Source organism: Phoxinus phoxinus, assembly GCF_949152265.1.
Source record: "Phoxinus phoxinus genome assembly, chromosome: 7".
Classification (NCBI taxonomy): Eukaryota; Metazoa; Chordata; class Actinopteri; order Cypriniformes; family Leuciscidae; genus Phoxinus; species Phoxinus phoxinus.
The window spans coordinates 35,789,667-35,816,193 of record NC_136882.1 but is presented as its reverse complement, the minus strand read 5'-3'; the positions used below and the strand labels follow the sequence as shown (position 1 = coordinate 35,816,193).

Below are 26,527 nucleotides of genomic sequence, written 5' to 3'. Positions count from 1 at the left end.
GGACTTAAATTGCAGGGGGTTTGTGTTGGTGCTGTGTTATTTCAGCCTCTTACACTTGAGACGGCAAGACGAGAGGAAGTACCGCATCCTCTTTGAGACCTGCAACCTTTGAGATGCAACCAATGAGTATCAAGGAGGACCTGAGGCTCTTTCAGAGCACTCTTCTCCAGGATGGTTTAAAGGAACTTCTGAAGGAGAACAAGTTTGTGGATTGTTTTCTAAAGGTTGAAGATCGGAGTCTTCCCTGCCACAAACTCATAATGGCAGCGTGCAGCCCGTACTTCCGAGAGCTGTACTTTACTGAGGACGGGGTTGAGAAGAAAGACTCCAGCAAGGAAGTGGTGCTGGAGAACGTGGATCCCGCCATTATGGAAATGATTGTGCACTATCTCTATTCTGCAGACATCGAAATCACAGATGATAACGTGCAGGACATCTTCGCAGTCGCCAACAGGTTTCAGATCCCATCCGTTTTCACCATTTGCGTCAACTATCTACAAAACAAGCTGTCTTTGGGCAACTGCTTGGCCATCTTCAGAATGGGACTGGTTTTGGACTGCCCGAGGCTCGCTGTGTCCGCTAGGGACTTCATAGCGGAGCGTTTTGAGACTTTGTCCGAGGAAGAGGACTTTCTTGAGTTCAACGCTCCTGAGCTGTTCGCCATCATCGGGTGCGACTCTCTGAACGTGGAAAAAGAAGAGGTCGTGTACGAGCTCCTGATGAAATGGGTCCGGAAGAACAAGGAGAACCGGGCGATAGCTTTGGGAGATGCCTTCGAGCACATCCGCTTCCGACTTCTGCCGGAGAAATACTTCAAGGAGAAAGTGGAAAAGGATGACATCATCAAGGCCGACCCTGAGCTCCTCAAAAAGCTGAAGATCATCAACGAGGCTTTTGCTGGAAAACTTCCACAACTTCCGGAGGGCGAGAAAGGCGCAGGAGAAGAGGGGGAGAAGAAATTGCCCGGTTATCTGAATGACAGCAAACGGTTGGGGATGTTCGCCAGGGATCTCATACTGATGATAAATGACACGGCGGCTGTGGCCTACGACGCTAATGAAAACGAATGCTTCCTAGCAGCGATAGCGGAGCAGATACCGCGAAACCACGTTAGCATTACGTCTAAGAAGAACCTGCTCTATGTTGTGGGAGGGCTGTTTATGGACGAGGACGACGAGGATTCACCACTGCAGAGCTACTTCTATCAGGTTAAGACAATAGTTTACAGTATAATGGTCATTTTAAAACTGTCTCGTTCTCCTTGTAACAATAATGAAGGTATCTTGCAGGAAATCCAGTATTTTTTTTTACACACAATCAAGAAGAATCAAGATGGGCTGTACATTTTTTTATCATATTACAATTTTAACCGTCCGGTTAACATTTTTGGGCCAGTTTTATCATATTTTAACCCCTTTGAAAGGGAGTCAGAACTGCTTTTAACCCTACTTACAAACTCACAGAATATGCACAGGCTTGCCTCATTATATAATTATAAAATAAAATATTACATATTATATAATATTCATGCAACAATATTAAATATTCAAATATTGGAGTAAGTCCAATAATAATGTTATTTATCCAATATATATATATATATTTCTGGCAGCATAAATAAGAATTTTATCCTGGAATTTAGAAATGTACAGTGCACAAAATCTATGAAACATTATATATATATATATATATATATATATATATATATATATAATTTTATAAATGTATATATTCCATTTTCATTTTAGCTAAAGTTTTAGTAATTTTGTTCTGTGTTTTTTTATGTCTAGTTTAGTTTTAGTTATTTTAGTACATCAAGTTAAACTAAATGAAAATGAGAAATGTTTATTTATTTCAGTTATTGTTTATTTTATTTCAAGTAACAAACATTTTTTATGGTATTACACTCTAAAAAATTCTGGGTTGTTTCAACCCATTTTTGTGTCAAATATGGACAAACCCAAACGTTGGGTTAAAAATTTAATTAAAAAATTTAACCCAACAGCTGGGTTTGTCCATATTTTACCCAAAATTGGGTTGAAACAACCCAGCATTTTTTAGAGTGTAGTTTTAGTTCAGAATGACAGGATTTTCTAGTGTGAAATTCCCATTTTTGTGTTCTATAGTGGTTTGGAATGACATGAGGGTTAGTAAATGATGACACGATGAACTATTCATTCAATTACATGACTTTATATTTCTGGGAATTGGAATTAAGTGGAAAGGCGTATGTACGAAGGCCTACATCACCAGGGAGAATAGAATGAAAGTTATTTACCTTTGTAAATCATTTTATATCATCCATTTTCTTCAGCTGGACACTCATTCTCCAAACTGGATTGCCCTGCCACCGATGCCATCGCCCAGGTGTCTGTTCGCCATGGGCGAGTTTGAAAACTTCTTGTTTGCAGTTGCTGGTAAAGACCTGCAGACCAGCGAGTCTCTGGACTCAGTGCTGTGTTATGATGTTGAGTAAGTTTCTTCTACATTTTCTGCTTCATGCATAAACCAAACAAACAAACTAATTATGATTTGCTAATTATGTTTGGCAGTAAGATGAAGTGGCTAGAGACCAAAAAACTGCCCTTAAGAATTCACGGTCACAGTGTGATCTCACAGAACGGACTAGTTTACTGCATAGGAGGAAAGACGGATGAAAAGTAAGTCAAATTTGAGTTAAGATGAGCTTAAATAAAAATAAAAAAAAGCCTGAGATAACGTGCCATTGCTTGTTTTTATCTCTGGAATATAGTAAAACCATCAACAAGATGTTTGCGTACAACCACAAGAAGTCAGAATGGAAAGAGCTGGCAGGCATGAAGACACCCAGGTCCATGTTTGGAGTAGCCGTCCACAAAGGAAAGATCATTGTGGTTGGAGGAGTCAATGAAGATGGTCTTTTAGCCTCGTGTGAAGCGTATGACTTTTCAACAAACAAGTACGTATTAATCACTAAAGGCTTAAACATGCTCTAAATTAGCCAGTGTTCAGTGAAGGATTAAAAGTTAGCCTTTTTTTTCAGCTATATTTTGAAATACTGACATTATCATAGTCATAACCTTTAACACCTCAAAACATTACAGAATTCAGCAAATCCATTGATAACACTTTCTGATTTGAGCCATTGTTTTCCCTCCAAAATAATCTCACTTCCTGGAGGATGATGTCAAAAAGGAACTGGCTTTTGTTAAAGTGATATTGTTACATAAATTGACAGGATTGAAAAATAAGGTCCCAGCCAACAATTTGGGTTGTTAAATGTTAGTTTTTGATTCCCAGAACGGTATTTTTTTAAGGTTTGTTTTTGAGCTAGACAGTCTTAACAGAAATAGAACGTTCGTTTTTGGTTTTTAGAACGATATTTTTACGTTACTTTAATTGTTCTCCTAACCTTATTCGAACGTTCTCAGACATTCCCCTAATCTCTTTACTTCAATATCATTACCTCGCTGTAACCTTATTTTACATGGGTGTTAAATAATAACCTATAAATAACCATCAGGGAACGTTCTTTATACGTTATTTTTAGGTTTTTTAAACATTATACGTGACTTTTCTCGGAACATTATTTTATGGTTGCAATAAATAAATAAATAAACATTCCAAGAACGTTATTAGCATATTTGGTTCTGAAAAAAATAAATAAAACGGGAAACCAAACGGGAACCAAATAGGCCTATTAGGGGAACGTTCTGTTTGCTGGGATTAGAGGGCAAACCTGTAAAATTATCACCAATTAAAACAATATTTCCAAGAAAACATGTTTTATTTGAAAAAAAAAATATTAGAGAAAGAACAATGGAACAATTTTTTTTTATTATTATTAAAGAAGTTGAATAACAATGACAAAAATGAGTAGTTAAATTATTTAAAAGGTTTGAGGTATATTGTGGCATTTATCTTATGGGATATAGCAGATGTTATCGTCTTCAAATCAGAATCCGTTAAAACCATGTTGTTTTTCCCAATAGATGGGAGGCGTTCGCTGAGTTTGCTCAGGAGAGAAGCTCTGTGAATGTGGTCAGTTCTGCTGGTGTGCTGTACGTGGTGGCCGGCTTCGCGGTGATGGAGAACGACGACAAACAGTGCATCCCGTCAGAAATCACAGACATCTGGCAGTAAGTGTTCTGCTTGACACACATCTGAATTATATTCGTTTTAAAGGAATAGTTCACCCAAAGAATGCGCGTATACGGCCGTTGCCAGAAGCTGCAGATTATAGTTTAATTGATTATAGTTGAATGCTTCTCTTCACATTTATTACCCACTGGAGTCCTAAAGATTTATTTTATGCTCTTTTTTTGGAGCTTCAAAAACTCGGATGCTATTCAATGCCATTACAAAGCTGGGAAGAGATATTATTTATTATAATAACTCTTATTGTGTTCGTCTGAAAGAATAAAGTCATATTGGGGCATAATTTTCACTTTTGGGTCAGGCTTGTGCACAATTCAGAATTGAATTGAGAATGACTCCAGTCCTGAATTCCAATTCAATTCTTGAATTTGAATTGATGTCAAAAATAGGATCTTGAATTACAATTCGAATTTGAATTAAAGTAAGCAGAATTGCAATTCAATAAAAATTCAAAGAAATGAATATACATTTTAAATGAAGTGTTTAACAATGAAGTTTATACACTGTAAAAAAAATTGCTGCGATTATTTAGCACAACTTAAAATCCAACATTGTTTCAACTTTAAAAAATATGTGTTCAAGCTTGACTTAAAATATTAAGTTTAGTTAACTAAAGTTTAGTTTGGTTAAGTTGGATATTTAAGTTATCTCAACAAATTTTAACTAATCGCAGCCACATTTTTTACAGTGTATGTCAGATATGATTGCATTACGTATTCTATAAATTATATTAGTTTTAATTTGTGTTATTTGATTACTTTGAAATGAAAATAACATTGGAACAATACTAATTAAACAAGATTGAGGGGTAATTTATTTCATCATTATCTATATTTTAAAAACAAAATGTATGCAGGGTTGAGGAGTGACTACACTGTAAAATATAATGTTGGTTTTACTTAAAAAAGCAAGTTATCTTGTTGCCTTAAAATTTTGAGTTCGTTGTAATAAAAAAATTGAGTTAATACAATGAAGAAGAATGGTTTAATAAATAGAAACTCAAAATCGTATGTTATCTTCACACATTAGTTATCGGAGTTGATTTGACAAAAGATAAAAAGTTGTGATAACAAATCATGAAAATATTTTTTTATAGTGTAGTTGAATGTAATGAAATTATTTTATAAAATTACAAAATTAATAGAATTGTATTTAGTTGTATTACTGAGGTAAAATGTGTAATGCAATTAGTTACTAATCAAATTAAAAGGAAATTGCTTTGCATTGATAAAGTAATCCAAATAAAGTATAATCCAAACCACATTATAATGGGTACTCAACACATTCTTTCTGTTGTGTGACTGTGTGGAATTTAATTTTGAATTGCCATGAATTTAATTCCACTTCCTGTCATTCAAATTCCAATTCAACTTGCTGTGAGGCGGAGTCAATTCAATTAAAATTCCAATTCATGAATTGAATGGAGGGCAATTCTGAAATTCTGAGTTTTGCACAAGCCTGTTTTGGGTGAACTATTCCTTTAAGCCTTCATACTGTTCAAAAGTTTGGGTTCAGCAAGATTTTGTTTTATCTTTTATTCAACAAGGACACATTGAATTGATCAAAAGTGAGAGTAAAGATATTTATAATGCTACAAAAGATTTCTAAATTAGAATAAATAGTGTTCTTTTGAAAGTTCTATTCATCACAGAATCTTGAAAAATAATTGTATCACGGTTTCCACAAAATGAAGCAGCACAACATTGACAATAATCAGAAATGTTTCTTGAGCAGCAAATCATCATATTAGAATGATTTCTGAAGGATCATGTGACACTGAAGACTGGAGTAATGATCACAGATATAAATTAGATTTTAAAAGATATTCAAATAGAAAATAGCCTTGGTGAGCATAATAAATGTTGCGAAAATCTTACCAACCCCAAACTTTTAAACAGTACTGTAAAATGTTTAAAATCACAAAAATGTGGATTTAAACAAGTGTATTTTAAACTTTTAACTGGTAATGAATCATTCTAACTGGGACTAAATCTAAAACCACTCTTGTTTTTGGCAGGTATGAGGAGGACAAGAAACAGTGGGCTGGAATGATACAGGACATGCGATACGCTGCCGGCGCCTCTTGTGTTTCTATGAGACTAAATTCAGCAAAGATGCCTAAACTTTGAAAACATCATCACTGTCATTGATTGTATCCAATAACAAACTGTAACTATATTTTAAAGTAGCATAAACCACACAAAAATGTGTCAATATTAAATCAAAATAGACCCTATTTAACTCTTTCCCCGCCAGCATTTTTGATAATTTTCACAAAAAAATGACCCCAAGATAGTTTTGTTGTATGAATATCTGAACCTACAATATATCAAAAGAAATAGAAAAATCTAACCTCATGTATTCTTTGCTCAAAGATTACGTCCGGATAAGATTCAGAACAATGTTCAAAACATAGATCCATGTGTAATAGCACCCCCTACTCACATACAGTGGAAACATGGATTGCCGGAAAATTGTCAATGGCAGGGAAAGAGTTAATGTACATTCCCAGTCTTTATGTTTTAATCAAAATGTAACAAAATGTTCCTTTTAGGCTGACATTACAAATCATCCATCACTCTTCATAACGGAGGTTAAATGGTAGCAAATGTTGACCTTCAACATAAAAATGACCTATGATTTATATTCATGTTGGGTTCTGTTGTAAATGTGGTGCAGTTGAGGAAAACATCGGATGTCAAAATTAAATTTACTTAGTTTTTTTCCATATACATCTCTTTTATATAAAATGCATAATAAATACACATTTAAAGGCAAACAGGTAAGCATTGCTTCTTTGTTAATGAAAATAGTGACATGGAGACATTTATATATATATATATATTTTAAAAAAAAAGCAATTCATATAAATTTGCAGTGCTATCTTGCAGTTCAAATGGAGGATAACCTGATGTACAATCCTTTCATAGCATCTGCCGCTGACTGCACTGCATGTTTTAAAGTCCAGTTTAGATAATGTCTCAGGGCAACTCTGTAAATATTTTCTTCCTCAGATATTCTTTCCACGCATCTTCTGTGGAAAGCTCCATTGAGTTCCATTCAAAGTGGGGAATCTGTAGATGTAAATGCATATTATCAGCAAAAACACGTTTGTCATGCAAATAGTATAGTATGTGTGTCAAATATTATATCTTTCTACTGACCTGTAAAACTTGATATCCTAAAATCTCCAGATGTCTTTTCTTCATCACGGCCTCTCCTTTCATGTGCCGGGAATTTTTGCAGAAGGATTTGTAGTCCAAGAATTCCAAGGCAATGCTAGACGGATGAAGTAGCAGGGAGAATTATATTATGTCTGAATATCACGTGTAGTTTTGCACATCGAAGCATGACATACCGGCGCGCTCCTGGCGGCAGCTCCGTCCTCTCTCGGTCTGCCGACACAGACTGCCAGGGAACGTTTCCGTTCTCGCTGATCTGCAGCAGACTCGGCTCGCTGTACGGTACCGGCTGAAGATGACGGTCCAGGACAAGTTCAAAATCTGATGACAAACACATTACAGTTTTCATGAGGCTACAGAGGCCGCAATGCTGTCATCCTGTACCACTGTACGTCTGCAAATGTTTTAGTCAATGAAATATTACAATGGAGTAAATAAATTCAACTTATATAGTATTTAATGGTACATAACAACCCACAATTAGACTAATCATACTGACGGGTAAAATACTGACAAGATAATGCTTAAGCATGGAAATAAAGTGGATTATATATATATAAATATATATATATATATATATATATATATATAGAGAGAGAGAGAGAGAGAGAGAGAGAGAGAGAGAGAGAGAGAGAGAACAAAAAAAACAAAAAAAAAACTATAATAAAACAACATTTTCAGTTAAAACAGATGATTGAAATATAAAATATTAAAATATTGTTGGACCTTAATAGACCTATATTTATAAAAGCCAAAAGCGATGCCGGATTTGTTTAAATTAAAGTTAAATTAAACCATCAAAGGAAGGGGATAATATTTAATATTTTTTAAATATTTAAAATATGAGATAAAGAACAAAATATTAAACTTGGTTAAGGTACAATCTGACAAATATATTTGGTAGAAAAGGCTAACTAGAGCTACAGGTTTTATTTTTAGGCAAAAGAAAAAGCTTAGAAAAACAAAAAGCTCACAGGAAAAAGCATACATCGACTACAACATAATCAGTTATTAATATTCTATTGGTTCTCTCTTGTGTTCATAATTTCTGTGTATGACAGCCTAGCCAAATATTAACTTTGTACTTTTTGGCATGTTTCATTGCGTTATTATTACAAATCAAACAATTGACCCCAAGCACAACTACTCAATAATATCTTTTTTTTTTAAATATAATTTCTGAATAAAGGGTGAAGATGTACATTTTCCAAGGCCAGACATCACTTTTTGGCTATATATACACAGAGCCTAAAATTAATACTCACCAAGCGCCAAATGCGAGTAAAAACAAACGTTGAGCGAGTATTTAAAACAGTCAATCACCACTTGGCCGGTAACATTTTTATGAATTTTAACAATGCAATATGGTGAGAACATGAACGTAAGACGACGTGATGGGCAACGTCTTGGTTACGTATGGTAACCCTCGTTCCCTGCAGGAGGGAATGGAGACGCCACGTCGGAGAGATCCGACTGTATAGGAATCTCGCTAGAGAGCCAATCTACTTCGAGTGAAACTAAATGAGCAATCATTTGCCACGCAGCGTGGGTAATATGTAACGAGCAGATATTGATATATATACACACACATATATATATATCAACAATGTTAGGAATAAATAATGTGGACCATTTTACTAGTAACGCTAGTTTAAAACTCACCGACAGTATAGAAGTATGGAGTCAGCACTCCGACTTTAGCACAATTGAACCCACCCAGGACGTCTCCGAGCATCTTATGGATCTGCTTCTGAATTGGACTAATCGAGTTGTTGGCTGCAGTGAGAAAAACATTCTTCAATTATTTGAACCAATTTAAAAAATGAACCATTTTATGAATTAATCATATTTGAACCATTGTAAAAAATGTAGTTCTTACATCAAACATTTCAATCTATTTGACTACAATTATGCTTTCTTTGATAAAAAAAAAGGTTATTTAAAAATACATAAATATTGATATATACACTACATTGTACAAAAGTTTGGGGTCAGTACTTTTTTTTTTCTTTTTTTTTTAAGAAATGAATATTTGTATATTTACACAGCAAGGAAGCATTAAATTGCATCATGGTTTACACAAAAATATGAAGCAGTTTTTAACATTAGTAATAATTAGAAAGGTTCTGGAGCAGCAAATCATCATATTAGAGTGATTTCTGAAGGATGTGACACTGAAGACTGGAGGAATGATGCTGAAAATTCAGCTTGGCATCGCAGGAATAAATTATATTTTTAAATATATTAAAATAGAAAACAGTTATTTTCAATTGTAATAATAATTTACCATATTACTGTTTTTCCTGTATTTTTGATCAAATAAATGCTTCCTTGGTGAGCATAAGAGACTTAATTGACAAATATATTTTTTTAAAATCTTACTGACCCCAAATGTTTGAACAGTAGTGTACAAATCTTATCAAATGGATACAAATTATTGAAATAATAATTTTAGCTACATGGGCCAGCCGTTATTAATATTAATGTGTACATTGATTGATTGATTGGTTTATTTAAGTGTCCTGGGCACCATATGGTGCCCAGCCCTCATGGGCTTATTAGACACAGTACAGTAATAATTTCACAACTATTTCCAGATGGCCACGTGACATAACACAAGACCCAACATAACATAACTATACCACTAAAAATAAATACACATACAAACAGTACAAAGCAGAAATGCTTTTAGACAAGAACTGCTCTCCAATTCTAGTATTTCTACAATCCAATTCTAGTCCGTTCCCGTTGTCCAGATGGATCTACGGTGTGCTCACCTCTCTTCTGCAGCAGTTTACAGTAGCGCTCATGAAACCAGGGCACCTGGAACTCAGGACACTCCAGACACACGGCCCGATTCAGCTCCATGAGACGCAGACGCATGCGCATGTTCAGAGCATCCGGCAAAGCTGTCAGCAGTGGGGGAAACACACACACACTTGTTTCAGGAGTCACAACCACATTTAAATACTCCCCTAAGCTATCGTTCTGTGTGTGTATTCCAACCATTAGTTTTCAGTACATGTCTTTCGGTTAGGTCAAATGTGTACCAAGGCAATACTGTTGTTTTGCAATAGTGTTGTTTTAACAACTGCACTTGTGTGCGGAACGTAGGATGGGTCAATATCGTTTATATCAATAATCTATGATGTTGTGAACACAGGCTGTTTATACCACAGCTCAGACAGAGCCGTTGAGCTCGGGGAAGCAACAGTTTCCTCCTAATCTCGAACCGTGTTTTCTACTAATTTCCGCTATATCGCTTTAAAATACAAGCGATGTGCAGAATTCAAATGAGACGTTTTCTGGTCTGTGCCGACTCGCGCATATAATCCGCTCTGTGCTGTCGTGTCTCTGGACTGGAGCAGACTGTGTGCGCTCTGTGGAGGTTCGCATGACACTAACGTGAAACCAGACTTCATTCGCCCCGATGAAAAGCATATTTACATTTGAATTGTTCCCTATCCCCTATATAGTGCACTATGTGCCATTCACCATGTAGAAAATAGTAAATGTGTGAACAAGTGACTGATTTCAGCGTCTATTTATAATGTAGGGGGCGGGACTCTTTAGATTCTAGAGAGCATTTGATTGGACAGAAAATATGACGAGAAGCCAAATCAAAATCATTGATCCATATTATTGGCAGAAGTGAGAGACTGTACGTTTTGAATGCTTGCATCTCCTAAATGTGAATTTTGTCACTGTTTTGGAGCACACTAGCTTATAGATAACAGTAAAACTAACATATTCATACTAAAAGCCAAAAAAACTTTCATTTTGATTTCATGGGGACTTTAATGATTTAAAGAAACATGGTTTGTTTTTCCCCCTGCTGTACTGAACATGTATCAAACCATGACTTCAAAACCATTTTTTGTACCGTTAAACCCATACTGTGTACGAAACACTGGACTCACTCCCGAAACGTGTTCATTCGTGGCCAAATATGCAGATGTCTCTTTCAGACCTTCAATATACTTTAATTATAGAATTGTTTACGTTAGATAAGCTCAAAAATACACATACTTTCCAGATGGGCATCCAACTTTGCAAGAAAGTCCACGTTGAAGATCTCTCTGACCACCTCCTCAGGGAAATAATCAGCCATAGCCAGTGCGTACGCCAAGAGAACCAGCAGGTGAGGCTCAAAGGAACCTGTCAGCAGGAACGGGTTAGAATATGCGTCTTAAAGTTTAGAAACAACTAATTTAGAGATACACAGTGGAAGGATCTTACTAATATATGGAGTGAAATGTTGAATGCAGGCATCAAAAAACTCCTCCGCCATCGGTGGGTCATAATTTAGCACAGCAAAAGGCAGCAAAGTGGCATATGTTTCAGAGTAATGAATCTGTTTGGAAGAGACAGACATACACTTGTTATACACTTGATGTATTTCGCATATTAATAACAAGAGAAAATGTTTCTTGAGCAACAAATCAGCATATGATTTCTGAAGGATCATGTAACACTGAAGACTGGAGGAATGATGCTGAATAAATTACATTTTAAAATATATTAAAATAGAAAAGTTATTTTAAATTGTAATAATATTTCACAATATTAGCATTTTTACAGTTTTTTTATTGAATAAATGCAGCCGTGGCGAACATAAAGGACTTACTTCAAAAACATTTTGAAAAAAATCATACCGACCCTAAACTTTTGAACAGACTAATGACTAATGAAAATATTTAAATAATATTTTACGCTATATTTTGTATTTTGTGTAGTAAACAATGGTTTCAATAGAAACATTTAATGGCTTAACAACCTTAGAGCTCATTGAAGATCTGTCCTGAAATCTTTATGTTATATATATTTTTCTTTATGGAGGAAATGAATGATTTCTGAAAAACACTGTACAAAATAAATTCTCAGCACCAGAATATGAATAATACTTACATTTGGTGACAACTGTTGTTATTGTTAACTAGAACTATTAAAAATCCTTTTAGTTAATTTAAATAAAATAATATATAAACAATAGATGAAAAACTTTTACAACTTTTTAGAAAACTACAAAATATTAATATGCTAACAATACATAAAAACAAAAAAAAACTATAATTATTAACCATATATAAATTATATAAGTTAACCTCATATAACCTTAATAATAAATCAACTTATATACACTGACGGTCAAAAGTTTAGAATAACGATTTTTTTTACGTTTCACCAAAGCTGCATTTACTTAATCAAAATACAGTAGAAACAGTAATATTGTGAAATATTATTATTACAATTTAAAATAACTGTTTTAAAATAATTTAAAATGTAATTTATTCCTGTGATCAAAGCTGAATTTTCATCATCATTACTCCAGTCTTCAGTGTCACATGATCCTTCAGAAATCATTCTAATATGATGATTAGCTGCTCAAGAAACATTTCTTATTATTATCAATGTTGAAAACAGTTGTGGAGCTTAAAATGTTTGTGGAAACCGTGATACACTACCATTTAAAAGTTTGGGGTAAGATCTTTTTCTTACATAAAAAAAAAAATAGAATTAATACTTTTATTCAACAATTGCGCATTAAACTAATTCAAGTGAAAATGCATTCAAACAACACTTCAGATGACTCCCACCTTGTCTATATTTTCAATGGTCATACTTGCGATCCGGTCCAGCAGCGCGGTACAGAAGTAGTTAGTCCTGGTCAGATAAACGGCCACCTCATGCACATTAGTCCAGGATATCTGGTGAAGCAGTCTCTGCAAGGTGACCATAGACTCCTCCAGCAGCATCTCGTCAAACCACTCCCCTGACAAGTACTTCACTTCCTGCAGCACCACATCCACATGCTCCAGCTTGTGCAGCCGCTCGCGAGCGCAGCGGTTCAGGGTCTGTAGCAGGCGGACGTACTTGCTGGGGGGGTTGTGCCGGTACGAGGGGTCGTTGCGAATCCACTTGGCGACGACTATGGCGTAAGTGTTGAGGTTGTTAAGGTTGCACTGCGGGAGCACGGCTTCCACGCGGGAGAGGACGCCCTCGTCCAGATGCCGAGAAGGAAGCATGGACAGAACCCTAGTTAGCATGGTCACCTCGTAAGGGTACACACTGCCCTGCTGGAAACTACCAGAAAAACAATATTGGTTAAAAACATAAATGTGTTAAATAAAATCATTGAATTGTGTTAACCCTTTATATTAAATTAAATAATGCATTAACTAAAATTAAGTGACAATGAGCACATTTTTTAAAAATTATTATTCATTGTTCAACTAATGGTAATAGATACAACATTTGATTAAAAACATAATTATTAAATGTTGAAAATAATATTCATAAATTCTGTAGAATGATTCTTCATTGTTAGTTCATGTTAAATAATTTAGTAAACAAATGTTAAAAGTGTTACCTTAATAATAGTATAAAGACTCCATAGAGTCAATCACACATTTAAAAAAAAAAGAAAAAAGAAGGAAAAAAAAACTTCTTTTCTTAAGAAGTTTTATTCGGCAAGGAGGCATTTATAATATTACACAAGATAAATGCTGTTCTTTTGAACTTTCTGTTCATCAAAGAATCTTGATTTTTTTTTTATCACGGTCCCAAAGAAATATTAACTAGCACAACTGTTTTCAACATTGATAATAATAAAAAATATTTCTTGAGCATCAAATCTGCATATTAGAATGATTTCTGAAGGATCATGTGACACTGAAGACTGGAGTAATGATGCTGAAAATTCAGCTTTGCATCACAGGAATAAATTACATTTTACAAGATATTCACATAGAAAACAGTTACCGGTATTTTAAATTGTAATAATATTTCACAATATTACCATTTTTACTGTTTTTTTTTATTATTTTTGATCAGATTATTTTGGTATGCTTCTTTGAAAAACAGTTTAAAAATCTTACCGCAGTGTAAATAACACCATACAGGTTCAAAACTAAATGATGAGTAAATAATGTGAGAATTTTACATTCTGTGTGAACTATCCCTTTAATTATAAGACTCGAGACAGTCACTGATTGATCTCTCTGGTTTTGGAAACACTCACTGCAGAAGTTTGGCTTTCAGTTTGGAGAAGATCTCGGGATTCTGGAAGTGGAGCAGGATGAGATTTTGAGTAATTCGAGCGATTTCCACAGGACGATACGCCTCCAGATTCTTGAAGAGTATTGCTGCCATCCTATCAGAAAAGACATGGCAAGGTCTTCACTCCTGTTTATAATCATAACTGAAATCTAATGAGATTCATCTGAGATCAGGAGGGGAGCGGAGCGATAATATCCAGAATGCCCTTTGTGATTCGCTGGTGGTATATGTGAAATAATCAAAAGGCTTAAGGTTATGAAGTTTAAATATTGTTTTAATGAAGGTGTGAACCTTATATATAAATGCACAGTTAACGACGGTGCGCACACTGCTGAGAGCGGCGCTTAGATGAATATGTAAATATGTGCTACACACTTTCCTCTCAATAACAAAATAAACACACAACAAAAAAGAAAATTCAGAGAAAACAGAAGTAAAGAAAGCATCTGATCATAGCGATGTTGATATGTTTGCACCAGCTCTGCAATTGGGTCAAATCACATCACATTTATTTATACCGCTTCATACAATAATTGTTTTAAAGCTACAAACACCATAATGTTTATGTATAATCACCATAATCTGTTTAGGCCTATTGCAATCGAGACATTTATTCAAGAAATTCATAACAAACAGAAAGAAGTACAGAGTCACACCGCTCCGCTCGCATGCTCTGGTTATGATGAATCTTCTTATCTTTAATTGTTTAACTAACCAGATTATCCAGCTACTACATAGCTATTCAAATTACAATTAAAATAAATGTTGATGAATTTCCAGCAAAATACAGGTGAAACTCGAAAAAAATTTATATCGTGCAAAAGTTCATTTATTTCAGTAATTCAATTTAAAAGGTGAAACTAATATATTATATAGACTCATTACATGCAAAGTGAGATATTTCAAGCCTTTATTTGTTATAATTTTGATTATGAAAACCCCAAATTCATTTGAATATTACATGAAATCATTAAAAAAAAGGATTTTAAATACAGAAATGTCGGCCCTCTGAAAAGTATAATAATGCATATGTACTCATTACTTGGATTGAGCCCCTTTTGCATGAATTACTGCCTCAATGCGGCGAAATAAATAAACTTTTGCACGATATTTACATTTTTCGAGTTTCACCTGTATGAAACTGTTTATATATATATGCGTGTGTGCATGCGTGTGTGTGTGTGTGTGTGTGTGTGTGTAAATTATACACAATATTGTTTAAAAGTTTAGGGTCATTAAGATTATTTAGTTTTTTAATGTTTTGACATTTTTAACATCTCTTATTCTCACCAAAGCTCCATTTGTTTGATCAAAACTACAGTAAAAACAGAAATATATACGATATAACTTTTGTAACAATGTAAATGTCTTTACTGTCACTTTTGATCAATTTAATGCATCCTTACTGAAAAAAAGTATCCATTTCCTTTTTCTTTTTTTTAAACAGACCCCAAACTTTGAACAGTAGTGTAAAAAAAATCAATCGTAATTAAGTATATATATATATATTTTATTGGGAGAGACACAGGATTTGAATAATTTCACCAACCCCTATCTGTGATAATTATATGTCTATTAAGTTCTGACATGTGGATGTAATGCAGATAACTTGTCTTACTTGTTTATCAACTGAAGGTTCCTGCATTGCATCTCCTCCATCGACTCCAACACTGCTAAAGCCTGCTGGGGATTCAGCTCATCAGCCAATAGCAGCGCAGTACTCTCTAACCTGCAAGACCAATCAAACCAATCAAATCATGCAGCAGAAATTCATCTCAGAGCTGGTTGGTCTGGTGGCTCATGGCTTAAAAAACACTTTCATTCAAATCCCTATGAAAAAATACAGTCCCTGTTGCACTCTATTATACAGATACCAAGGAGTTGAGGTCAAAGGTCAGAGAAATTGGTCTGAACAATACATGAGAAATAAGCTCAGAAATATTGTAAACTAGCATTTGCACAGAATTGTGATATAAAAAAGTCCCAATTAAAAGCAATTAAATGGCAGGAACAAGTTTCCATAGTATATAAATGACACTGAAATGGCACTGATATAAAACAATAGTACGTAATTAAACGAATAAGGGATGCTTTCCCTTGCTCACCCCTCTCTGACACCTTGTCCTGCCATTGGTCCAAGAGAAGCAAAGAGTTTGGTGAAAGTGGCAGGATCAGTGCTTGTGTCCACCAGCTCTATGAGCCTCTGTCTCGCAGCCACTCTGAAGTCAGAGCTGTTGTACTGCAGTGACTGGTACAGTCCCAGAGTGATGCTGATGTGCTCTACCTCCAGATGGGTCACGTTCTGCATGATAAGCTGGTTGCATTTCTCCAGGAGAGGTCGGTGGATATATTTGACGTTTCGGAGGAACTGCACCACCCTTCTGGGGTTGTTGAAATGAAACGAGTCCATTTTGTCCAGAAGTGTGTCCGCTTTTGTAAGCAGTGCATCCCGCAGTTGTGGCGACACCAGGGAAAAGATACTGATCATCAAGGGTGTGAGCACTCTGTATGGAGGACATGTGAAAATACACTTATTTTTCGAGTGCACTACACCTTTAAAGGGATGGTTCGGAGTAATTTCAACTTAGGGTCCTTTGCACCATGAGCTCGAGCCAAACACCCCCCCCAGAAGCTTTTTCCCCTTGGTCGAACATTATTAAAGTGAGAGCTTATTTAAAGATATCAGCCGGATGGCTTAGTGCAGGCGCTAACGGATCCAAGGTTGTATCTCGTAAATTACCCCATTAATAATGGAATGTTTTTTTTTAATTTCCCAAATCACTGAAGTGACCTCGACGTCCATGTTAGCGGTAGCATAAGCCATCAGGCAAGTGTTATTTAAATAAACTCCTGATGTACTTACTGTACAAACTTTCCAATGCCTCGATTTATGAGTACAGAACCTATTTCTTTATTATTTATTTCAAGGATAGCCCCTTGAGATGTACCATCTCATTTCCGAGGGGGTCTTTACAATAATGACAAACAAAACAAGATAATAAAGAGTAAATATTAAAGATAATTCCAAACACATAAGTACAAAGACACTCACGCACCCACGCAAACTAGCCCCCCACCCCCTCACCAGCCAATATTGCACAAATTATGCACAGACAGGGTATGATAAAAAAATAAAATAAAAAAAATCCCTCTACAAAAAATAAAGATAGACATTTGTACACATAAGCATACTATACACCCCCTTATAAATACATCTGCTTGCATGCGCAAGCAAAGTATACAATCCATATTTGTACACAAATACACACATATATACAGTACACTAGACAGTGAGTAGTGTGAGCCCTAAAACAGTTCAGAAACACGAGCAGAGTGTTTGAAAATGCGTAATTAAAGATGATTTAAAGATATAAAAAGGAGTGATCGACCTTAGTGAGGAAGGAAAGGTTATTCCAATCAGATGGAGCTTTGAATTTGAATGCACGACAACCAATTTCTTTACTGATTCTAGGTGTAACTAGAAACAGTTGGTCCATGTGCCTTAGGTTGCATTGAGAGCTAAAAGGGATGAAAAGGTCTTTCAGATATGAAGGGAAATTAAAAATGAATACATTTGAAAATAAGTGTTAACGAGTGGAGTTGCCTTCTGGACTTCGGGGCAAGCCAGTTCAAGGACTCATACATTAGACAGTGGTGGCTTCTATAAGGACAGACACCTGAGTTGGACACCTATTGTACTACTGTATTTGTTTGGTACCATTCAGGGCATTATTAGTGGGGTAATTTACCAGATACTAACTTGGATCCGTTAGCGCCTGCACTAAGTCATCCGGCTGATATCTCTAAATAAGCTCTCACTTTAATAATGTTGCACCAAGGGGAAAAAAAGCTTCTTGGCAGGGTGTTTGGCTCGAGGTCATGGTGCAAAGGACCCTAGGTTGAAATTACTCCGAACCATCCCTTTAAGGTGCTTGATGGTTAAAAACACACCTGGCGTCTTGAATGGAGTCCAGTCTCTGACTCACTATTTGGGTAATCTGTCCCATCAGAGGGCTGTGCTGCAGGACCTGATCAGTCAGACAAACCGAAAACTTTGAAAGTGTTTTCATCTGGAATCTGTAAAGCACAGAAAGCAAATTTGTATGGGGCAATTCATGTGTGCTGGTGGACTGTGCAACGGGCCATATAATGTGGCTGCTCATTTGCATAAAATTTAACTTTTTAAAACCTTGTTGCTGCAGTACTTACAGTGTCCACATCACATCTGCATTAAAGTACAACACTGATTATTAACACTAGCTTGTGCATCTTTAAAAACAGACCTACTGTGAGCTACAAGGCTGTTAATCGATGGTATATGTTGTGCTGCATTTTTTTCAGCTTATTTATTAACTGATCATTTTTAACAGCAGAATTCCTGGTATAAAACTACATTACACATGATTCTGCAGAAACTGTGTGTGTGTGTGTGTGTGTGTGTGTGTGTGTGTGTGTGTGTGTGTGTGTGTGTGTGTGTGTGTGTTATATATCAAAAGCTTACATACACCTTGCAGGGTCTGCTAAATGTTAATTATTATAAGAAAATAAGAGGATCATACAAAATGCATGTTATTTATTTAGTAATGTCCTGGATAAGATATTTTGCATAAAAGATGTTTACATATAGTCCACAACGTTTACATGTTAGTCATGTAATTATAATATATATATTACAATCAACACCTGTAAATCAATTGTTTTATTTATTGAAATATGTTTCAGTCATTTATTTAACTGAATTTATTTTAACTATTTATTTATTTTAATTATGTAATTTGCAATGACACAGTCTTGTATATTTGTCTTTCTGTCCAATTTTCAAATACTTTTTTTGTTGTTGGCTGAAATCAAAGTTTGAAATGTTGTGGTTCACCTCCTAGCTGGATGTTTTGGTTCATGGCTTATTTAACAAAGACAAAATCCCACTGGAAAATACTTCCAGAACCAAGGCTGCAAAAAAAAAGTAGATGGGCACTTTCAATCATGCCACTGAAAATCACCAAACTCTCAGTGAAGTGTTTGCCTTTATGAGATTATTCATGTACCTCTCCAGTCTGTTCCAAGCCTCCGTCACCAAGTGCTGCACAAGAGAGTCGTGATGTTCTACTTCAAGCCTGCAAAACAAGACCAATGCAATCAAAATATGGCTATATTCCCACAAATACTTAATTAGGACATCATATGTACATTGTAGTTTTGACAATAGCTCTGTTCCAGAACCTAGAGAGCTGCCTACATAGATGAAAATAGAACTGAAAACCCAGTACGCCCAGATCTCTTTTGAAAGGTTATTTTTCTGTTACCTTTGGAATATGGCAACTCTTATAATTTGCTGTAAGTATTAGCTCCCCATGTTCTGTTGTATATAGTTACTGTTAAGAGGAGGAAACATAAAGCATTGGTAATACTTGAGAGAATATACACTCTGTATTTATAACTGTTTTTTATTATTCTTTTATTTATTATTATGATAATTATTAATACCGTTTTGATATATATGTAATTGTGTGTACTTACAAGTGTCTTTGATTTACGAAATTATTGAAGGCCTGCTTTCTGTATTTTTCCTCGAAATGGAAAATTAAAAAGAAAAAACAAAATAAAATAAAATATAACTGAAATAGAATCTCATAAGCGACTGAATGCTTGGAAAACTTTTTGATTCATAATTGAGATTGGTGCTAGCATGTTGCAAAATTAATGACACTTTAGTTTAAGCATAAAATACATTGCATGCAAAAATACTGGTAAAAAAATAAATAATACGAATTTATTCTAATCAACATTTCTCTACATACGTCTACTACGTTAAAAATAACTTTTCCTGTCTAATGCAATGCATCACAGTATTAATAATGTTTCAAATTAATATCTGGTTTTGCTGCTTAATATTTGTGTGGAAACCATAATAACGTTTTTTTTAAGGATCCTTTAGCATTTATTTGAAATTTAAATCTTTTGTAACATTATAAATGTTTTTACTGTCACTTTTCATAAATTGAATCCATTCTTGTTGAATAAAAGAACTAATTTCTTCTCTTTTTTGTTAAATCTCACTTACCCTAAACTTTTGAATGGTAGTGAATCACAGTTTCCACAGAAATATGAAGCAGCACAACTGTTTACAACATTGATAATAATTTAAAAAAAGTTTCTTGAGCATCAAATCAGCATATTAAGCCGTGTTTCCACCGCGGGAACTTTCCCCAGGAACTAGGAACTTTGGGCTGGTACTCGGTGTGTTTACACCGCAGGAATCGAGAAGCATCCAGCAGCAGCCCCGCAGACTCACTTCTTGCTAGACACCAGTGGCTGGACACCAGTGGATGGACAGCAGACGTCATTTCCTTTTCAAATTGACGTCATTTCCGTATCGTCATTCACTTTTCAAATTTGACGCGCCATGCAGATGTCAGCGGTAAGAAAAAATAATAAACTGTCGATGATGATAGGTCATGTCAGAATTCAAATGCACAAACTAGCTATTTAAAAAAAATCGTCTTGTTTTCAAGGTACTGTGTCGTGTTTTTTAAAGGTATTAGTGAACTCTGGTGTGCCTCAATTCTAGAGCTAGGTTGCTCTAGGTTACTTCCCCCACAACCTTACGGGCCTGACTGTGGCATCTTCATTCTGATGGTCAGATTGTGTAATTTCCAATAAATATTGCAAAACCATGAAGTGTTCATTTGATCTGGATTGTTTGGTAAATTGTCTGATCATGTATATGAATCTATGTATATTTTAAAAAACAGAAGTGGTTACATTTACAAAAAAAATAAGAATATCCAAATGGGCAAGGCAAAAAACTGTGGTCAATTAACATGTACAAGTCTGTTGTATTGACACAACGTTATAGTCCATTGATCTAGGCTGAATTTAAGTCACAAAGAATAGTGATATGATCTGAACAATATATATTTTCGAGGTGGTTCTTGTGTATGCAGTTTGCATGCATTATTGATGTTATAATATTAAGTATATTATTGAGAATTTGTTTATGTAAAGACATTATGATAAAGATCATATTTCAATTTGCACACAGCTTTTATATTAGCCTATATATATATTATTGAGAATTGTTTTATGTTAAGACATATGATAAAGATCATATTTCAATTTGCACACAGCTTTTATATTATATATTTTAAAGGTATGTCAGTTTATTTAAAGGAATGTTATAAAGTATTATGTCAGAATTGTCTAAAAAAAAACTTTTATTCAAATTTGTTTAAACTGTCTTCTTTATATACCAATACATAATTAAAATGTAAGTAATTTGAAAAAGAGAGTATAAAAACTGAGTGACTCTAGTGTATTTAATCTTCAATAAACACAGCTCATTAATTCCATTCACTCCCACCTAAAAACGCGACTGTGCGCACGTGGGCGGAGCCAGTAATAGCGGCGGTAGTCATGGCGACGTAGAGTGACAGTCGCGCAAGCCAATCACTTGTTTCGTCCCGGTAGGAATTAATGAGCTGTGTTTTTTGAAGATTAAATACACTATAGTCACTCAATTTTTATACTCTCTTTTTCAAAGTACTTACATTTTAATTATGTATTTGTATATAAAGACAGTTTAAGCCAATTTGAAAGATATTACACGTCAGATATTAAAGACGTGTGCAAAAGCCTGCAAAGAATGCTGTCTATCCACTGGTGAAAACAGAAAATAAATATTTTGAAAATATAAAATGAATATATGTCAATCCAGAGGTGAAAACGGAAATTAGCGGCGAAACGGAAATGACGGAGAAAAAGGAAATGACGTAGGCTGTCTATCCACTGGTGTCTAGCCGGAGGTGAGTCTCTGCGGGGCTGCAGCTGGATGCTATTGCAGGAATCAGGGTCTAAATTAAGTTCCGGGTAAATATTTCCCCCTCCGAAAGTCCCTGCTCGCGAGGTAGTACTTTTTCAAAGTTCAGGAACTTTCGGGGGTGGGACCATAGACAGTATATAAACTGGACACAGCAACCCCATAGGTTTCAACGTAGAGAAATGAAGTCAATTAGAAGCACTCACTTCCTGATCGCAAGGCGAACTGCGCAGGCTCAAACTGAGCTTGACGACGTAGATGTGACGTGAGCAACCTGTAGGTCTTCTAGTAGCTGTGCCGAGAGAAATCTGAATCATTCCCTTCCGAATCTCGCAGAGACGGAGAGCGTGGGCATTAGCTGTCCATGAGCTAGCAACGGGAGCAACTTTATCTCTCTCTATGGGTTTCTCCCTTGACTTTATGCCTCCACGTCCTCCCGATTGCTTGCGAGCTTCTCTGCCTGTCCATACGGTAATTTCTCGACTTGTGCGACAGAGTCGCGCGGGTATGACGCAATCGTTAGCCTATTTTTACAAAAACTGCTTCTACGGGGCCATAACGTAAGATACAAGGTAATGGAGCCTTTTATACATTTTCGTGTTTCTTTAGAAATAAACAATGGACAAACGGTGTCTTTAAACGCCTCAGATGTAAAGTTATTCGCTGTCAAAGTGACGCCAAAATGAATGGGAGTCAATGGAATGCTAACAGCAGGAGGGGGTCCGCTAGCCAATGGCGGCGCCCAGGTCGGCTTCAATGTCTTTCGGAACACTGCCCCCCTGGGTGGGACTTGTGCGCTGAACATGCTGATTGGTTGTGTTCACGCCGCATTTTGATTGGAGGACTCCACGCAGCATTCTATTTTAACCGGCATTTTTATAAATCTATTGCGGTTCGTGGCTTCATGCATTAAGAGTTGTCTGTCTGCAAATATGGAATTTAATAAAAAAATTTTTTAAAAAAAACCCAGCTGGAACGACGACGAGGTTCAGGCTTTATTAAGCGTATTTGTGTAACAGGAAATTTTCTGCGCATTCGTCCCAGCCGTCTCACATTCAATGTCCGCAATACATCACAAACACAACTGCAGCACAGTTTGAATCTCCTCCATACTTATTATAAATGTGGCGCTCAAAACTGATTACTGTCCGCCGCAGACTGGGAGGAGCAGACGCACGCAGTTTATAATCTTCCCGGTACTTTAGACCGCGGTGTAAACGCAGAAAGCAACCGGTCTGGGGCAAAAAAAGTTCCTGGGAAAAAAGTTCCTGGGACAAATTGTTCCGGGTAATTTCGGTGGAAACGCGGCTATAGAATGATTTATGAATGAGCATGTGACACTGGAGACTGGAGTAATGATGCTGAAAATTCAGCGTAAAAAATATAATTTTTACTGTATTTTTAATAATATAATGCCGCCTTGCTGAGCAAAAGAGACTTCTTTCAATTATAAAAAAATAAAATCGTAATTATTCCAAACTTCTGACCGTATAGTAGGCTACACACAAGGTTTTGGAACAGAGCTTTCAACTCACATTCACATTTTCACGCTGTACCTGAGCACTTCATAAAGCATTTTCACCACTGAACTGTCATCCAAGAGGCTGATCTTGTTTTCAGCCAGAACTCGAAGCGCCAGGAACTGCGGGTGATTCTGGACAAACCCAAGTGTCCTGAGCATCTGTGGCCGGTCCCTCTGAAACTGCCACAGAAGTCCAATAGCACAGCTCACATGGTTCACGGACAGCTTGGCTTTGTTCCGGCCCACCACGTCGAACACCTGGTCCTCAGCAGAGCAAGCCTTAAGCTGGTCTAGAAGCTGGTCACGGCTGGCGACCCGACTGTGAAACAGCCTTCGGGAACAGACCCGAAGCGATCGGAGCCGAAACATGGCACAGGACGGCCGCCGTCAGGAGTCACTCCACATACTAGAGAGATCAGATGTACCGAAGAATCAGATCAGCAACTTATGTCCATGTCAGCTAGAGCCCTGCTGTTATTAAAGCAAAAGAGAGAAATATCAAACACTAAGACATTCTGAAACACATGTCAATCGTATATACAGTACCGGTCAAAAGATTGAAAACATTACTATTTTTAAATGTTCTTGAAAGAAGTCTCTTATTACCTATAATTATATTGTGAAATATTATTACAATTTAAAATAATGGTTTTCTATTTGAATATACGGTACTTTTAAAGGGGTGGTAAAGTATGATTTGACTTTTCTAACTTTAGTTGGTGTGTAATGTTGCTGTTTGAGCATAAACAACATCTGCAAAGTTACAACGCTCAAAGTTCAAAGCAAAGGAAGATATTTGCTTTTTTTTTAAAGGACTACAACAACACGACATTCCTCAGGGGTTAGTGACATCAGCAACCCTAAAATGTACATAAATCCGCCCCCGGGAACACGCGGCCCATGTTGAGAAGAGGAAGAGTTGTTGTAGTCGAGCACATTTGTGAGTCAGCTCAAACTTTAGCACCCGGTTTTTCCCTTGCAATAGAAAGCCACTCTGTGTGCATCTCACAACAGTTCCTATACGAGCGATTTATAGATTACATGACAGAATATGCTAATTGAAGATAGTTAACTCCACATCAGCAACATAAATTCATCAACTAACCATTCAGAGACGTCCTGTTGCTTCTACATGTTGTCACTTCTTCTTGAGTCTCTCCATCTTTGTCTGACTCCGTTTTAACATTTAAGGCAGAACAGTTTCTGTCATTTTTGTGTGTCTGTGTGAGGTAATCGCAGCTGCTAACACACACACACAAGCTCTTGAAACCCTGCCCTCTGCAGCAGCTCATTTGCATTTAAAGGGCCAGGCACAAAACGATGCATTTTTGCAAACCCTCAAAAAGTGACAACTTTAACATGCTATATAAAAATATCTGTGCGATATTTTGTGCTAAAACTTCACACACACACTCTAAATCTGAGATTTATTTTACATCTTGTGAAAATGGCATTTTACCACCCCTTTAAAATATAATTTATTCCTGTGATCAAAGCTGAATTTTCAGCATCATTACTCCAGTCTTCAGTGTCACATGATCCTTCAGAAATCATTCTAATATGATGATTTATTATCAATGTTGGAAACAGTTTTTTTATAATAGTTTTTTTTATAACAGTTGGAAACAGTGCTTTTTTTTTATAACCCCTGATACTTTTTTTTCAGAATTCATTGATGAATAAAAAGTAAAACATAAATAAATAACAGCATTTGTTTAACATATACATGTTTTGTAACAATATACACACTACTGTTCAAAAGTTTGGAGTCTATTTTTCTTTCTTTCTTTTTTGAAAGAAATTAATACTTTTAGTCAGCAAGGATGTTTTAAATTGGTGCAAAGATTTATATTGTTAGAAAATATTACCTTTTTTTAAATAAATGCGGTTCCTTTTAACTTTTTATTCATCAATAAATCCTGAAAAAAGTATCACAGGTTCCAAAAAAAATATTAAGCAGCACAACTGTTTCCAACCTTGATGATAACTGAATATCAAATCATCATATTAGAATGATTTCTGAAGGATCATGTGACACTGAAGACTGGAGTAATGATGCTGAAAATTCAGCTTTGCATCACAGAAATATTTAATTTTAAAGTATATATAAAATAGAAAACCATTATTTTAAATTGTAATATTTCACAATAATTCTGTTTTTATATCAATAAATGTACCTTTAGTGAGCAGAAGAGGCTTATTTCAAAAACATAAAAAATAGTAATGTTTCCAATTCCAAACTTTTGACCAGTACTGTATATATATATATATATATATATATATATATATATATATATATATATATATATATAATGTCATCATCATTACATCATTCTTTTTTTTCTTTTTTTTTGCCATAGCACTAATTATCTAGTTAATGACTCCTAGAATGTCAACTAAACATACCCTCATTAGAGTTAACGTTAGTTCTTATAAAGTCTGAATGTCAGCAACAGATGTGTTGGACAGGATCATGTGCTATATAACTAAAGCCGAATAAGAGAGATTCACAGTACCTTCTTCAAGCTGTCATGCCATAACCATAGACTGTAAAGACATAACACACATCATGTAACACACAGCATGAGTGTCCTGTGCTGCAGCAGGTCACGTGTTAGAGGTCTGATGTGGTCAGATGGGGTGTTACAGTCCCACAGATGTGCGCTACTGCTTGTGTTTGTTATACAGATGCTTAACGTGCTTTCAAGAACAATGTTTTATCAACCAACTGAACAGAAAAGGGAAAAGCGTGGGTCTCATGGTCAATGGTGCTACTGGCTTCCTGTTTAATGAAGCGCACAGTTAAAAGTC

At 35.6% G+C, this 26,527-nt stretch overlaps 2 protein-coding genes across 6 annotated transcripts; one reads left to right on the top strand and one right to left on the bottom strand.

Moving 5' to 3' along the window:
• The first annotated feature begins 21 nt into the window (after nt 1–21).
• klhl41a (kelch-like family member 41a) lies at nt 22–6,913 on the top strand. The gene is made up of 6 exons (XM_079619370.1): nt 22–1,208; nt 2,315–2,472; nt 2,553–2,660; nt 2,753–2,938; nt 3,972–4,118; nt 6,155–6,913. Exons 1-6 carry the CDS (start codon nt 114–116, stop codon nt 6,264–6,266), a joined length of 1,806 nt encoding a protein of 601 aa, XP_079475496.1. The 5' UTR covers nt 22–113; the 3' UTR covers nt 6,267–6,913.
• On the bottom strand, nt 6,831–26,527 carry fastkd1 (FAST kinase domains 1). 5 transcript variants are annotated; one of them, XM_079619365.1, is made up of 15 exons: nt 26,233–26,527; nt 23,751–24,187; nt 19,424–19,492; nt 18,330–18,455; nt 16,484–16,882; nt 15,997–16,107; nt 14,341–14,472; nt 12,917–13,403; nt 11,559–11,673; nt 11,349–11,477; nt 10,097–10,228; nt 8,982–9,095; nt 7,496–7,640; nt 7,302–7,416; nt 6,831–7,211 (listed from the first exon to the last, which is right to left on the bottom strand). In XM_079619365.1, the coding sequence occupies exons 2-15, from the start codon at nt 24,083–24,085 to the stop codon at nt 7,119–7,121; spliced, it is 2,502 nt and encodes an 833-aa protein (XP_079475491.1). In that variant the 5' UTR covers nt 24,086–24,187; nt 26,233–26,527; the 3' UTR covers nt 6,831–7,118. The 5 variants fall into 5 exon arrangements, with proteins under 5 accessions (XP_079475491.1, XP_079475493.1, XP_079475492.1 ...); XM_079619367.1 differs by having other exon boundaries at nt 23,751–24,122; nt 26,233–26,370; XM_079619366.1 differs by having other exon boundaries at nt 23,751–24,184; nt 26,233–26,365.